Source organism: Vitis riparia, chromosome 8 (assembly GCF_004353265.1).
Source record: "Vitis riparia cultivar Riparia Gloire de Montpellier isolate 1030 chromosome 8, EGFV_Vit.rip_1.0, whole genome shotgun sequence".
Classification (NCBI taxonomy): domain Eukaryota; kingdom Viridiplantae; phylum Streptophyta; class Magnoliopsida; order Vitales; family Vitaceae; genus Vitis; species Vitis riparia.
Window position 1 is genome coordinate 16,578,806 of NC_048438.1, and position 16,043 is coordinate 16,594,848.

At 31.9% G+C, this 16,043-nt stretch overlaps 1 protein-coding gene across 1 annotated transcript; it reads left to right on the plus strand.

Moving 5' to 3' along the window:
- Window positions 1-5,763: 5,763 nt before the first annotated feature.
- Window positions 5,764-11,459, plus strand: LOC117919773 (phosphoinositide phospholipase C 2-like). Its single transcript, XM_034837020.1, has 9 exons — window positions 5,764-6,163; window positions 7,452-7,648; window positions 7,848-7,983; window positions 8,076-8,402; window positions 8,492-8,724; window positions 9,231-9,348; window positions 10,189-10,341; window positions 10,440-10,526; window positions 10,709-11,459. Exons 1-9 carry the CDS (start codon window positions 5,843-5,845, stop codon window positions 11,000-11,002), a joined length of 1,866 nt encoding a protein of 621 aa, XP_034692911.1. The 5' UTR covers window positions 5,764-5,842; the 3' UTR covers window positions 11,003-11,459.
- Window positions 11,460-16,043: the final 4,584 nt, after the last annotated feature.

A 16,043-nucleotide genomic window follows, 5' to 3' on the forward strand; every position in this document is an offset into this window, starting at 1 on the left:
AACTAAATTTTACTTTAAAAATTGTGAAACAAAACTGATTAACTTAAACAAAACACAAAAAATGAGAGTGAATTGAGTTAATAAAACTTTTTCAAAAACTAATTGAACTAAACAATAAATAAATTAATAAAAATAAATAAAGAGAAATAGAGAGATGCAAATACAATTTTATGGTGGTTCGATAACTCCCACCTTTGTTCACTCTCCTTGACTTTCTTTCTAAGTAAGGGCTTCACTAGTTCAAATCTTTCAAAGTAAGCTTTCAAACTTTATACTTTAATTCAACAACTTTACCTATAATGTACAAATCTTTTCAAGTTCAAAACTAACTTGAAGCTCTAAACAATCAGTCTTTTATCAAATAATGAATTATTAAGCACACTCACCTAACTTAAAGATAACTTGATACAGAGGAAACTAAAATGAACACAGATGGGTGAATTAGAGATGATCTGCAAGTGAATAATCAATGTACAATAGAATGAGAGCTTTAAAAGAGAAAAACGAGTAAGTAGAAAATTCAATGAATGTGTTATCTTCTCAATAAACAAACATAAACTCTTGATTTATAAGAAGGCAACCTTGGACATCCAAAACAATAGAAAAATACCTCAATTGATTGAGCTTTAATTCAACTGAATTAGTTGTTGAACATTAAATGCACTACATGTAATTGTTAATCTTTTATGAGTTTTAACCGACCCTCAACAGGGCTTTAACCAAACCTTAATCTGAAAAAGGTGAAGCTTCGATTGGGAATACAAACTTTTTAAAAGAAAGAAAAATAGATTTTGAGTCTGGTGCGAACCTTAACCAAAAAATGGTAACTAGTTGAACTAATTTAGGTCCCCTTTAGACTGATTTGACCTAAAGTGGCTAAAAAACCTTCATTTATTATCCCATAACTTCCCAACACTTAAGCAATACCTTTAAGGAACTTTGCAACTTAAATTGAATTTGATTTACCTACAAAATTTTAAAATTAACTAAGTTTCAAATAAAATATGGACATCTACGTTTGTTTTTAATCTGAGTATAAAATAATGTATGAAAAATATTTATATTTTAAGTGCACCCAAAGGGTTAATCTTACAATATTTTTCCTAAACTTGATGAGTCTTCATGCATCCATATTTTCACTTTCCTTTAATTTTTTTAAGCGAAATTGTCTTTTCTTTTTATTTTCTTGTTTAAAACTTGAAATTTAACTTATTGAAAATGTTAGTTCATTTAACTTTGTTTTATGATCATCAAAATGTACTTGAAAGAACTCTTGAGCTAATAAAAAATAATTGAGAACTATTTTTAATCATTGTTTTCAAAATTATTTCCGAGCATGCCCATAGATTTCTTGCAACCGTTATACTATATAATATTTGAAAATAAATTAAAAAAACATAAAAAAAATAAACTACATATTAAAATATAAAATTACATTTGCAAGACATTTTCCATCTAAGATCATCTCTTTCATTACCATTAATTTTTCATTTGTGAAATTATATTATCTATATTGTATCACTCTATTACATTTTTTTTCACTTGTAGGATTTTTTTTTCTATTACTTTTATTTTTTTCATCTATCAAATCTTTTTCATTTTTTTTTAAATATATGTTATTTTGTTTTTTAAAGTTATTTATGATACTTGATGGATTAAAAAAAATAGCAAATGCAAATATGACATAAAACATACTTTTTTCTAGAAATAAAATATAATATATCATCCACTTCACCATTATCATTTGATAGAAGTTTGTAAATAAAAAATATTTTTTTATTCATTAAAAAAGGTTTATTTTTTAAAAGACTCCCTTTCTTAAAAAAAAAAAATTGAAAGATATTTCATACATTTTGAAAACATTTGGCTAAATTTTGAATTTATGAAAAATGATCTTGTAGGTATAATTATAAGTTCTCTTGGTTTGTCCAAGTATCCATCAGTCATTGATTTCTTTACTTAAGTCATGACTAAACCAATTTATTGATCTATATGTTCGTCAATGACCTATTATAAAGATGATTCTATCAAGGTAAGAGAGAAATAACAATCGACATATGTTTGTTTCCTTATACTTTCTATTAGTACAACATTGACGTTTGCTAATCTAATATAGAATATTGGTAAAAATATGTGGTCAATCGAGTCAAAGTTTACTTATTTTAGCTCATAAAATGTCTTCCTGATTCCATTAACATCATATATCATCAAATTAATATTTATTTTAATTATTTTTTGAATTGTTTCATTTGTACCAAGTATTTTTAGTGTCTCTAGTTTTGTCTCTCTTCTTGATAATATGATATAATATAAGTTAATATTAACTTCTAGATGATATACAAAAAATATGAACTTATCTTATATTTTTAAAAATCATATAAAAAATTATAAATTCTAGGTAATAATTTTTTTTTTAATCCTTAAAATTTTAAACCGTTTTCAAAGTCATTATATTTTTAAGATAAATTTCAAAAAGTTCTATTCGTATGAACAGTACTTTTATTTTCTAATTTAAAATAGAAAATAGCACACATACTCACGTATATAGAGTTTCCAATCAAAGTTATTTTTTTTCTAAAAAAAAAAAAATTCAATCTAATCTCATGATGAAAATATTTGTCAAAATAATGTGTCCATACAATATCAAATTAAACTTTATTATTATTATTATTATTATAATTATTCATTTTAAAATCATAGTTGGTAATTATGGTTTTATACACTCAAAATATATATAAAAAAAAAATCACATGACTGAAGATGTTATGAGAAAGACTAATTGACAAGTATTTTTTAAGATGGCCTACTTCCATTATTTTTTTCTTCAAAAACACTACTTTGACATTAAACTCCATAAATATATAACATGACACCTTATTTTATTTATTTGTTTATTTACCGGGTTTGGTTCAATGTTGATTCACTTGAAGAGAAAAGACAATAAGGATTAAAAGATATATTTATAAAAGAATATTAAAAATCTAATTTCAAAACAATTTTTTGTAATATAACACAAGAATGAAAATATTGATAATGATGAATATATTGTACTTTGATTTTACGAATATATCGGAGATGTATTGGCCATGCAAAATATCGGTGACATAAAAATTAATGAAAATTCTAAAAATATTAAAAAAAAAAACTTAAAAAATTATATGAGAAGTAAAAATAGATATTTTAAAGTTATTTTTTTTTTATAAAAAAATTGATATATATAATTTGTCATATTTGATAATAATATCTTCTACATCGATAAAAAAATATAAATTTTATAACTATACATTTATTATTAAGTTGCATTATATATTGTTTTATAATGATACTATGATAACATGTCTAATTTTAAAATATATTTAATATTAAAATTATAATCCATTTTAATTAAAATGTATTCAATGATATCAAATAAATAATAATGTATGTATATTTTTAAAATTTTTATATTTAATAAATATATAAATTATATAAAAAAGAATTATTAAGAAAATTATGTTTTTATGTTTTTTGTAATAAATTAAATCAGATATAAAAATAAAATTATTAGAATTAATTTATTTAATAATCGAAAAAAAAATCAAAAAATAGATTAAATATCCAAAAATATTGATTAAATATCAGTGCGAAAAAATTGAAAATTCAGGAAAATATAAGTAAAACCGGAAATATCAATTGATGGACATATTTTCCTAAATTTTGTATTGGGATCCATGGACTTTAAGTTGAATTATTTTTCTTACTTCCTTATTTGAGAGGTTTTTTGCAAGATAAAGATTCTCAATCATGATTTTGACAAGTTCAAATTTAAAGAATAAGATGGATACAAAACTATTTTTTATAATTATAAAGACGTTAGACAAATTTAATAATAATTAAATTATATAAATCATTATTTTCAAAATACAAATCAATCAATTTTTGTTTTTTTTTTTTTTTATATAAGGAGGGAAGGTAGGAAAAACATCAAAATCAACTTCCTTTGTTTTTTTTTGTTTTTCCTAACTTAATTTGCATTCTTTGAGCTAAATATATTTCCAGAAAAATTCCATACCAACATACAACAAAATAAACCAAAAAGAACCTGAATAAATTGAGGGGAAAAAGAGGGGGAGAATTGCATGCCAGCATAGCATTACATTATGGTGTTGCTTGTAAACCTAAATGTTAAGGCTTTGACGGAGCTTGTACCACCCTTTCTTCCAAGCGCCGACGGCCTTCCATCCATGCTTGGTTACAGACTTCACCTCTTTAATCCTTTCCTTCACCTGCTTCTCCACCTCCCCCATTGCCCGCTTCAACCAGATCTTCACATTCTCTCCCTTTTATATTCTTCCTTTTTGCCCTCCTTTCTCTCTTGCATCGAACCTGTGATTCCACCACCTTAACTTCCTTTCCTTCCCCGTCAACAGATTTAGTTTGAGTCATCCCTTTCTGATGGGATACATTTCCGGTTCTTCTGTTGGGACAGCCTAATTTATTCAGATCTTTCTATTTTTTATCTTTAGCCTGATTGTAGTGCAACAATGCATTCCATCATCCAAGTTGGAAGCCAAATTTGAAAATTTAATTTTAGCCTTTGTTTGTTAATTAGTTTTTTCTTTTTTGGACTTAATCGGTCTTACGTGTCACTTTTTTAATACGAGTAAAATAAAAAAAATTATAAAAATTTATAATATTATATTTATTTTAATATAATGAAAATTAAAATTAAATGGTTTACGACAGGATGAGAACAAGTTGAAAGTGTAGAGCCGTGTTGAAATGGGATGTTATGGCCTTAATTATGGGAGAGTGATTGATCTTAATTCTTAACCATGTAGTAATGGCTTACAAGGCATGTGACATCTCGCAATACGTCAAATCATGAGACCTCGTTTTATTTTGAGAAAGGAGAAAACTGATCGATGGTCCCCTGGTTGGTGTGAAAAGGGGGCTTTCATCAATGCAACTCATTACTAATTTTCACTAATCCGCACCCGCCCTACCCAAAAAGATTGAGCTTTGAACCTGTCCCTGTTACCAGCCTCTTCTGTCTATATCAAATTCGACATTCCAGACTCCTTGAGAAAAAGTGATTGCAGTACTCTGTACTCCAGATCCTTCAACCATTCGGTTACTACTTTCCACCGACAAGGAGAATGGGGTCCATGAGACGCACTACTCCAACAGTAACTAGGACGACGGGGGAATAAATTGATCTTCTCAGTCAGCAATTGAACTATATTTATCAAAATGGCAGCCGCCCTTATGCAATAAGATGAGGGAGGTTGGCGCATCCTGAAAGTGAGATGAGACTTGAGGTGAGGTCTGTTAGTGAGTCATTCCCCTTCGCATCCCTCTATTCACGGCTCTAATCACTCCACCACAGGACCACCACTTTGATAAATACCTTATTGTTTCTGACCTGTTCTTGAATAACATATTTGAGAGATGTAAACTGATCTGGGTAACGACCAAAGAGAGAGAAGTCTTCCAAACAGATCTATTATATTAATGCATTAATCACGATGAGCATGAGTTCACATCTTATAGTCAACAGATTCAGGTGGAATATTAAAAACGATGACGATGATGAATAAAATAATAAATAAAAGAATTAGTTAGCACTACATGTCATAAAGAAATTCACCAAACGTAAGATCCAACAGCCGAATTTGTCATTCCTTTAGGGAGATATGGGGCCCATCGATTTGTCTCTCCTTCTCCCATGGAGCCAACGCAACATGTTTCCTATCTCTCTCTCACACAAGTCAAACAGAAAAGTTGTGTCGTCTGTGGCATCATCAGTTCAGTACTACTTGGTAATCTCGTCTGCAGTCTGCACTGTGTAAGCGAGCCAAGCATGTCGAAGCAAACTTACAGAGTATGCTTCTGCTTCCGTCGGGGGTTCAAGCTTAAAGTTGCAGAAGCTCCTTCCGAGATCAAGGCTCTATTCAATGATTACTCGGAGGAAGGCGTCATGAGCCTTGAGCAGCTGCAGAAATTCTTGATTGAAGTTCAGGGAGAAGATGAAGCCAGCATGGAAGACGTGCAAGGCATTATGGATTCTCTCCATGAATTCAAACACCTACCCATCTTCCAATTACGCAAGGGCCTCAACCTCGAAGCCTTCTTTCGCTACCTCTGTCATGACCTTAACCCCCCCCTCTCCCCTCATAATACGGTAATTTCGTCTTCTTATATTACCATTTTTATGTATACATACATACAGAGATGGAAAAAGTGAAAGGTGTATGATAGGTTGAAGGCCAAAGCTACTTAAAATGGATAGAAACTAGTTTTCATTATTTCCTTTTGATGATTTTTCCCTTTTCGTGTTGCCAACTGGTTGCAGCTTTCTTTGCTAATACCCTAGTTTTTACTTTTACATGCCATCATCTGCCTACCAAACCCACTTTTTCTTCTTCCACCATTAATCCCCTTTCATTTTTAGGGAAATGTTAGGGTATCAGTATTATCAAGAAATTCGGAAGTTAAACATGTATGATGAAATCAGGCCAATGAACGAGGCTATAAATGAATTGATTAAATTACAAGGTACAAATAACAAATAAACAACATCATGGTTCACACAAGATACAAATAAATGAGATCCTGAGACTTGAAAATTCATACATGACACTACCTATTAATGATATCTTCTTACTTGGTTTTAAAAAAAAGTTTATATTTTGTAGTTAAAACCTCTTTTTTATTATATTCATTTTGCTAAATTTAGCCGGTTGGCCGGAAGTTAAAGTTCAAGGTTAAAAACATGACCTTCTCCACACAAATTCATGTTGGAGAGAAGTATATCTTTGCCATATTTTTTTTTTACTTGAATTTGATATAAATTATTTTTTTTTTAAATGTTTTTAGGAGAATCACTCATATAGTGCTTCTTCGTGAAACATTAGAAGCGATTTTTTATTTTTTAAAGTGTTTTTTTAAATTTACAAAAAACTTGATTTTTCTTTTAAAATAATTTTTATAATAGTAGTCCTTTCCAAATGTGGTGCCAAATGGATTTTAAAAGGGTGTTTGACAGTGTTTCCATTTTAAGTACTTTGAATGGATAAAGTGTTTTATTTTATAAATATGTTTTGAAAAATCATCTATCAAGCTCTTCTTGATTTCTACTTTTTAAAAGTGTTTTCTAAGTTTTTATGCGTACTTGGTTTTTCTTGAGAATGCTTTACACTTTACCAACTCTTTAATTAATCAAGTGCACTTCCCTTGACATGGGATCTACAGTAAAGTAATCCCCCCTCTCACTCTGAAAGGAATGCAAGAGAAAAGCTTGTACAAGGTGGCCACATTCCAACTACACAAGAGGAGAGGTTACGAGAATGACAAGTGTTACTTACATTAGGTCTAATTTGATTCTGATTTCAGAGTTCTTTATTATGCTATCTTGATTCCAATGCCACTTTGTGATAAAATTATGTGGGAGCTCATCTCTTCCATTTCAGGTGCACCATGACATGAATGCTCCATTGTCCCACTATTTCATATATACAGGCCACAATTCCTATCTAACTGGGAACCAACTCAGTAGTATCTGCAGCGATGTTCCTGTCATAAATTCACTGCAGTGTGGTGTAAGAGTTATTGAACTGGATATGTGGCCAAATTCCACTAAGGATGATATCGATGTCCTTCATGGAAGGTATTGTGTTCTCATGCATTACAATATAGCCAAATCAATGTATTTCACATTTGACAATAATGATCTAATACAAGCTTACAAAATTGATCAGCATATCTCATAATTGTATTGTATTAGCTCATTTTGGCAGTGAAATTATATTTAAGATTTTTGTTTCCTACTCTATAATTGTAAAGATCTTTTTTGGTCAAACATGTAGGACATTAACAACCCCGGTGAAACTCAGCAAATGCTTGATATCTATCAAGAAATATGCTTTTGTGGCATCTGAATATCCTGTTATAATAACTCTAGAAGACCACCTTACTCCAGATCTTCAGGCTAAAGTGGCTGAGGTGAGTTGACAGTACTTTCCATTATGAAATTGAAATGTGGGTATGTTTCTAAAATTTTCCATCTCTGTGACTGAAAGTAAACTGATTTCTAGATGGCCACTCAAATATTTGGAGATTTGCTCTTTTCCCCTGAATCAGAATGCTTAGCAGAGCTCCCTTCCCCAGAATCATTGAAGAGGCAGATTATCATCTCAACCAAGCCACCAAAAGAATATCTTGAAACAAAGATCAAGGATAAGGATGAAGGCCCACAGAAGGAAACCGCGAGTATAAAGAAGAAGGACAATGGCTCACAGAAGGCAACAAAGAGTGCTAAGAAGAAGGATAGTGACTCACAGAAGGCTAAGTATCCTTCTGAGGATAAAACCTGGGGAAAGGAAATCTCAGATCTTAAAGACGAACTTGAACCCTTTGATAAGGTACTTCCTGGGAATTAATTTTGTTGCACAATATAAATTTAGTAAACATAGTGCCATGCTTTAATTTCTGAATGATCATTTGCAAAAAGGATGAACCAGAGGAAGGAGAAGACATCAATGAGGAAGATATGGAGGATTGGGATCACAAGTTGCAGCAGAGTGCTGCTCCTGAATATAGGCGATTAATCGCAATTCAAGCTGGGAAGCAAAAGGGTGGAATAAAAGAGTGGATAAGGGTGCACCCTGATAAAGTTGGACGCCTTAGCTTAAGTGAGCAAGAGCTTGAAAAGGCAATCATAACTCATGGGCAAGATATTATCAGGTTATCTGTCTAAGATTTTCCACAAGCTTGTTTTAATGAGACTTTATGAATGTCTTTGTTTCCTATATTGTTGTGACTTGCTATAGCATGGGCATTTCTCACCATGCACAAGGTCTTAAACTTCATTATCATTAAATATCTAGCACTAAGTAGATAGTATTAGAATATAAGATTTTGAAATCAACTTAGGCTAGATTTTAGTCAGAAGTGGAATTGATTCATGGAAGCTGATACATATACTCTGCCTAAAAACAGAAAACATTTATGCTTCTGTTGTGCAGATATTTCTGCAATAATATGTTGGTTCTCATTGATAACAAGAAAATTTAAATTTAACTCAGAGGTGTCTTCAGTATCTTCTTCCATCTGTTTCTTGTTGGATTCATAAAATGTTTAAACCAAACAAGATCAAGCTTGTTAGTAACTATTGCATGTTTTTACTTCCTAACCACTGGCTAGTCGATCAATCTTCGCTAGTTTTTGATTTGGTGATTGGCTTGCTATAGATTTACCCAGAGGAATTTGCTGAGGGTCTTTCCAAAAGTCATGCGGGTAGACTCATCAAACTACAATCCACTAATTGGGTGGATGCATGGAGCTCAGATGGTTGCATTTAATATGCAGGTTTGGATTTCTTATTTCTTCAGTTCCCACACTCAGTCCATCTTTATATACCTCCTAAGGTTACTTATCGTTCAAACTGTCGATTCCTGATTAGTATCTCAAAATTCAAGCCTGTTTTGTTGAGCTGTATAAACATTATATTTCTGCTATGCTTATCTTACTATGCATTATTTCACCACTGCTCAATAATAACATTTTTATCTTCTCTTTCAAGTATAAAATGGTTTGAAAGGGGAATGAATTAAGGTGTCTTTGCAGACTAGTTATCAGGAGTTTTTAATTGTTGAGTCAGTACCTCTTGAGGTTTTGGCACTTTCACTTTTGTAGTCTCTGTGATTAGCACAGCTGCTTTCATATCCCAGGTAACCATTAAAGAAAGCCAACTATTGAGACAATATAATAGGTGGTTGCTGGTAAGATATTTTCTCCTTGCTCTTATTGACAGCATCTCCACATCATGTGGTCATTACTGGCTAATCATTTTCAAAAGAAACGAATTGGCTAACTATTTTCAAGAACCAATTGGGCTGGTTCTATCAACATGCATCTGGGGTTTGAATTCAAATTCAACCAACAGAAGCTTCTAAAAGAATTCATATTACCATGACTTTAAAGTCCGTTCACCAAAATGTTGACTCCCAAAACACAGAGACTCCCAATTAAACGAGGATTTGAAGTTTCTGAAAGAATATTAAGCACCAGTGATGCATGATACATTGAAAAGATTCTTTTTCAACATTGTCCATGTCCCCTTCAATTCTATGTTCTGTTTCCTATAATTTTAGATTGGGAGGAAGTATATGCATATAAATGTACTGAATTGATATGTTCCAATAACAGGGATACGACAGGCCACTTTGGTTGATGCAAGGAATGTTCAGAGCCAATGGTGGGTGTGGCTATGTGAAAAAACCAGATCTTTTGCTGAAGGTTGGTCCCCACGACAAGGTCTTTGATCCAAAAGCAAATTTACCAGTGAAGGCAACTTTGAAAGTGAGTGTAATATTGCCTAAACTTTTAGTCATATTTGATCGTTTGTTCTCCCTGTCCTGTTGAATTTAATCAGCTGTAGCTTTGATGTTACCTAACAGGTTAAAGTATACATGGGAGAGGGGTGGCACTTGGATTTCCATCACACACACTTTGATATATATTCCCCACCAGACTTCTATACAAGGGTATGATCATCACAAGGTTTTCCAGCTAAAATTAAGTTGATATTTAGTTTGCTGCTTTCCATTACTGCTAAATTTGCCTATGCAACTAGTTGTTTCAGTCTTTCTATATCTCTAGAGACCATGATATTATTATATTGGGACTCAAAAAGAACAGATGTGCTGTAAATTACCGATATTTGCAGGTTGGAATAGCCGGGGTCCCAGCTGATTCAGTGATGAAGAAAACAAGGGCAGTAGAGGACGACTGGACACCAACCTGGAATGAGGAGTTTGAGTTCCCCTTGACCGTTCCCGAGCTAGCATTGCTTCGAATTGAAGTTCATGAATATGACATGTCTGAGAAGGATGATTTTGGAGGCCAAACATGTCTTCCTGTGTCGGAGTTGAGAACAGGAATCAGGGCTGTACCCCTTCACAATCAAAAAGGGGAGAAATACAACTCTGTAAAGCTACTCATGCGCTTTGAATTTGTTTGATAGTGAGTGGTGCAGCATTTTTCTGGTTATCCAGCCACCATATTGCTGCTGCCATTTTTCTGGGTCTAGAGATGTCAATCTAATTGACGTCAGTTCTAAATGTGGGCTGGATTGGATTCTTTGTGTTTATATGCTACATGTGTCCTATATGTTCAGTTCTAGATAGGCATAGCCTCTAGATACATGCTTCGGATCTCAAACTTTAACCACTAGGCATCTTTTGGTGGGACATTGGAATAATGATTGGGGTTATAGAGCTTAAAAATGCACTGTTTTTTCTGCTTTTAATAGGTGCAACTTTCAATAGTCCCAGTTTGCAGTCTGCTAGTCCAATCCTATTCTTCTATAAATGAGATTTGTCAGTGATTCCCCACAAAGAATCCTCCTGAAAATCAAGCCATTCTCCATAGGAGAATTGTATAATCGCCTCAAATGCAACAGTGACTTTCCTTCTCTAGCTCCATTTCCCAGAGTCTGATTTTGCTAAACCAGATGGAGTTATTGTAATTATTTAGCCCACAGCTCAACCCTCTGGGCCTGGTTGGACACCTCCATCCCTCAGGGGTTGGAGTGTAAAGCATATCTCATCAAGCCATCTCAATCTGGACTTGGACGTACTGAACTCCTTTTCGAGAAGTCACTGTGGATTGAGCCCAGTGGCAATAGTGGTATGGTGTCAAATTCAAACTGTTTAATTTTGTATAAATGGTTTGCCACTGAAAAAGGGCTAGTGTCTCATTCAAGAGAATGAGACTATCCTTTGAAAAGTATTTTTAAAACAGTTCTATAAAAGTCAGTTTTTGAAATTTGTTGTTTTGTGTCCCATGAAATAAAAACTTCTTTGAAAATTTTAAAAGTTTTTGATTTGTTTTTAATATTTCTAAATATGTATTAAAAATAATTTTTATATATAGTATTTATATAAGCATTTTTGAAAACATTTTTTAAAAAATAAGTAAAAATAATTAAAATATGTTATTTAAAAACACTTTATTTTCAAAAAATTTAATAATAAAAAACTCCTTTTCTATTTTTTTTTAATTAAACGTTTTATATTTTGAATAACAAAATATCATTTTTAAAAACATTTATCAAACAAGCCTAACTGATTGGGATTTTGAAATCAATAATAAGTAGCAATATGAATGAATGGATGTTCATTCAGTCTGGATACATCTCCAACACAAATACAAAAACACAGAAGGGTAGTGTGGGTGTGTTTGCTGGCTTATTGAAGCAGCCTGTCCCAGGTCCCCAGCCATACTTTCCAGCGGCTTCAAATTGCATGTGTCTGTGTTTAGAAAAAAACAGAATGTGGATGAGACTTATCTCTTCAATAATTAACAAAAGGACTTGTGGGCTTGGTTAGCAAGGAATCTTGCCTCACATGCATGCTTTCTTTTCTTGATGTAATGGCCCATTGGCCCTAATGGGTGTTGCTGTCTCAGTAAAACTTTGTTGAGATTCTCTCTTCGGTCGAATATTTGTGTTACTATTCCACTTTGTTATGGGATGGAATCCAAAACCAGAAGAATCCATGTGGGGGAAATGAGAATTAAGTTGAAAATTCTTGAAATTTTGGAAATTGCAGGCCACATTGTCATGGGAGATATCCTTTCCCCCATACCCCATCGGAATTTAAACGGAATGGGCAGATACCCATTTCACACAATAAAGAGAATAGCAGAAAAAGGATAGTGGGGTCATTTATAATTCCTCCTTGCATCAATTGGGTGCTTAATTTAATACAAATAAATGATACCAAAGATACGAAACAAAATGACTTGTCATCGAGCTTGAAAGAAGAAAATAAAGGTATTTCCCACATCGACTAAGAGAACTAAAAAGTTGATGTGGATGAAACATAACGACTCAACTCGATATCAGTAATCAATTCATATATGATCGTGAATATTAGAAGAAATAATTGCAAATCAAATCATATGATAAAGCCACTAAACCTATATGATGTATTTTTTTTATTTTTATTAAAAGAGCATTGTGAAAGTGAAGGGAGGGGCCACGACTTTTTCCAATTTCCACTCTCGCTACCATAAAAAGGCCAACTATAAGATAGGGGTGCCCATTTTGTCTCCCCTCAGCCAAAAAGCCCACTTTGCACCGCCACAGCTTACCAAATCTGAGGAATCAATTGACAATAAATTAAAAAATCACAAGAAACAGATTCATACGCGTCACCTTCTGGAACAGGGATGTATAATGCTAATACATATGGAAGGTTTGATTTTGATGTTCCATTCAATACGTCCAATGCACAAAACAATAGAATATGCCTGTTTAAGTAGGTTTTGTCTGCAGGGTTGGTAGTACTTAAAGAAAAATATTCAAGTACGCTTGTCCATTTCTCGAGAAAATAATTTCCTTATTGACTGGACCAAAAATAGTTCCCGAGAAAATTCATATTTACTGAAAGACTGGATTGATTTTTCTTCCCCCCCTGAAAGGATTCTCATGGGTAGCTATATGGCCTATATTGAAGCTTTAAAATATGATTTTTAATGGTCTCAGGGGACGGATACCAAGAAAATGAGCTTGTTTGACCAGAAAGAGACTTTGGACTCATCTTAATTCTTAAGTCTAAATCAGGTAGCGAAGAACAAAATTATTCACGCACATGCAATAAAGTGGGTGGGTGTGAGTAAGGATTTTTCTTTGCCGACATATCAACTTTACCTAATGCTTTTACTTTTACAAGCCTTATACTAATCAACATGTTAATCGATTAATTAACACGTTACCTCATTTTTCCTTTTACTTTTTTTAATTCTCAACCTAAGCAATCTTTCTAATAAGAATAGTCAATAGATTATTGTCTATTTTAATTTTATCCCACTACTATAATCTTATATTTAGTTTCGGGAAGGTGGCAAAAAATTAAAAGTATGTTAATTTTTTTTTTATTATGAAAAATATAAAGTAAAATCAGATATAATGAATAATAGTTAGGTTATGTTTGGTCGCGGAAAATACTAAGGAAATAAAAAAAAATATAAAGGAAAATGATTTTTTCATATTTGGTTGTCCTATGAAAAATATAAAAGAAAAATAAAATATAATTAAAACTAAATAAAAACTTATATATTTTTAAATTATTTAATCTTTATATTGATGAGTTAAAATAAATAAAATAAGTTTGAAGGAACAAAAATAATAATTTATCAACTTTTAATCTATTTTTTATTTTTCTTCTTTTTTTTTCTTTCTACTTTTCCTTTATATTTTATTTCTTTTGCATTTCCCCTCAAATTTTATGGGAACCAAACATAGCCTATAATTTTTTTAAATTATTTAATTTTATATAAAAATTTAGTTTGAATAATATATATTTGTTATTATTTACTCTCAAAATTTTCAAAAATCAAATATATAATTAAATTTTATTGTAATAATTAATATTTTTGTATTGAAATAATAATGTTAGGATTTTATTTTTTTATTTTTTTATTCAACAAACACCTTACCCAATACTCAAGTAATTTTTGGAATGCTTCAATACTTAGGTTTCATATATTAATATGCTTGGATTGTGTTATGTGAAATCAAGGTTTAGTTATTTTTTATTTTGATGATAACAAAATAAGGTTTAGAACTAATGATTATATTTCAAGTGTGATTAGGCAAGACGATTTTCAAAGTGGCAATCACAAAGACAAATCAAGTCAAAGAGAAATCATGAAGAAGAAGACCACCTTAAAGAGAAGAGTTTTTCAAGACCCAAGCTTTATAAGATCTCTTTGTAAGGTTGTTGGTGCACTAGAACTTTCATGCATTTCACTATTTATTTATGCACCAAAATCATCAAAGAGTAATATTATTTTAAATATCTTAAGAATTGGATGATTTCATGTTTTCAACTAAAACTTTATGTTAAATATTCTTCAAACTTGTTTTAAAAGGTTTTAAGTCGAAAAAGGTTGGGTGTTGAGCCAAAAAATGGCTCAACCGGTTCAACCGATGGACCGATTGTGCTCGTCTGATCGAGGGAGGTCAAAAAGTTTTTCTTTCTCTCCCAATGGCTTTCTCTTCCCAGTCAAGGTAATTCTCTTCCCAATCGAGGTAATTCTCTTCCCAGTCGAGGTCCGGTTAAGGCTAACGGTCACCTGTCAAACATTTAATGCTAACGCCTAGTCAACCGGTCGACTCTTAACTCGATCGGTCGAACCCCCAAACGGGTAGTTTGACTTTTCTCTTCTATAAAAAGACTCTAATCTTCATTGTTTAAATAGCTTAACCTTCCCAACCCTTTATTAAATATATCTGAGCCTTGGAAGAGTGTTTTTGAGTATACCGTTGTTCTAGAACTTGCATATCTTTTGTGCACCTTTCAATCCTAGTTTTCTTGTATCAATTGAGCTTAAAGTTCTTGTGTTAGGATTTTTGTGAGATCTTTTATTTGTAAATCCTTAAGAGGAAGTTGTTCAAAAGTGGGATATCTTTTAAGAAGTGTAAAGGGTGCTTGGAGTCAAAAGTTCAAAAGGGTGAATTGAAACCATAATCCAATTGTATAGTTTGAAGGCTTGGTTTGGAAGCCTTGATTTTAGTGGAACCTCAAGCTTAGGATTGAAGTTAGAGAAGAGTGGATGTAGGCCGGGTTGTGCCGAACCACTATAAACTCTTGTATTTACATTCTCTCTTCCCTACTCTTTTAACTTATATGCAATTATATTTATATTACTTATTATATACTTGCATATAATTGTCTCTTCATTCACATAGTTTAAATTTACGAAAAGAGACCATCACCCTATTCACCTCCCTCTCTAAGGTGATTATCATAGGTTGGATTAACCTCATATTTCTAACATGTTCTATAATAGTGTAATTTGCTTTTATTATTCCTATTTGCACGTACCATATCCTAAAAAACCTTAAAACAATTGTAATCTTGTAAAAAAAAGAAAAAAAAAAAGAAAAAGAAAAAAAAAACGCGGAAAGCATAGAGAGACATATTAACCGTCTTTGCAAAAGCAATTCAAACCATAAAGAACTTTAAGAAAGAAAGGCTCCCTTCTCATGCCAC

Coding starts and splice junctions, on each gene's coding strand:
- LOC117919773 (XM_034837020.1), top strand. CDS start 5,843: ATGTCGAAGCAAACTTACAGAGTATGCTTCTGCTTCCGTCGGGGGTTC. Junction 7,984..8,075: donor TTCAGGCTAAAGTGGCTGAG/GTGAGTTGACAG, acceptor ACTGATTTCTAG/ATGGCCACTCAAATATTTGG. Junction 10,527..10,708: donor CACCAGACTTCTATACAAGG/GTATGATCATCA, acceptor CGATATTTGCAG/GTTGGAATAGCCGGGGTCCC.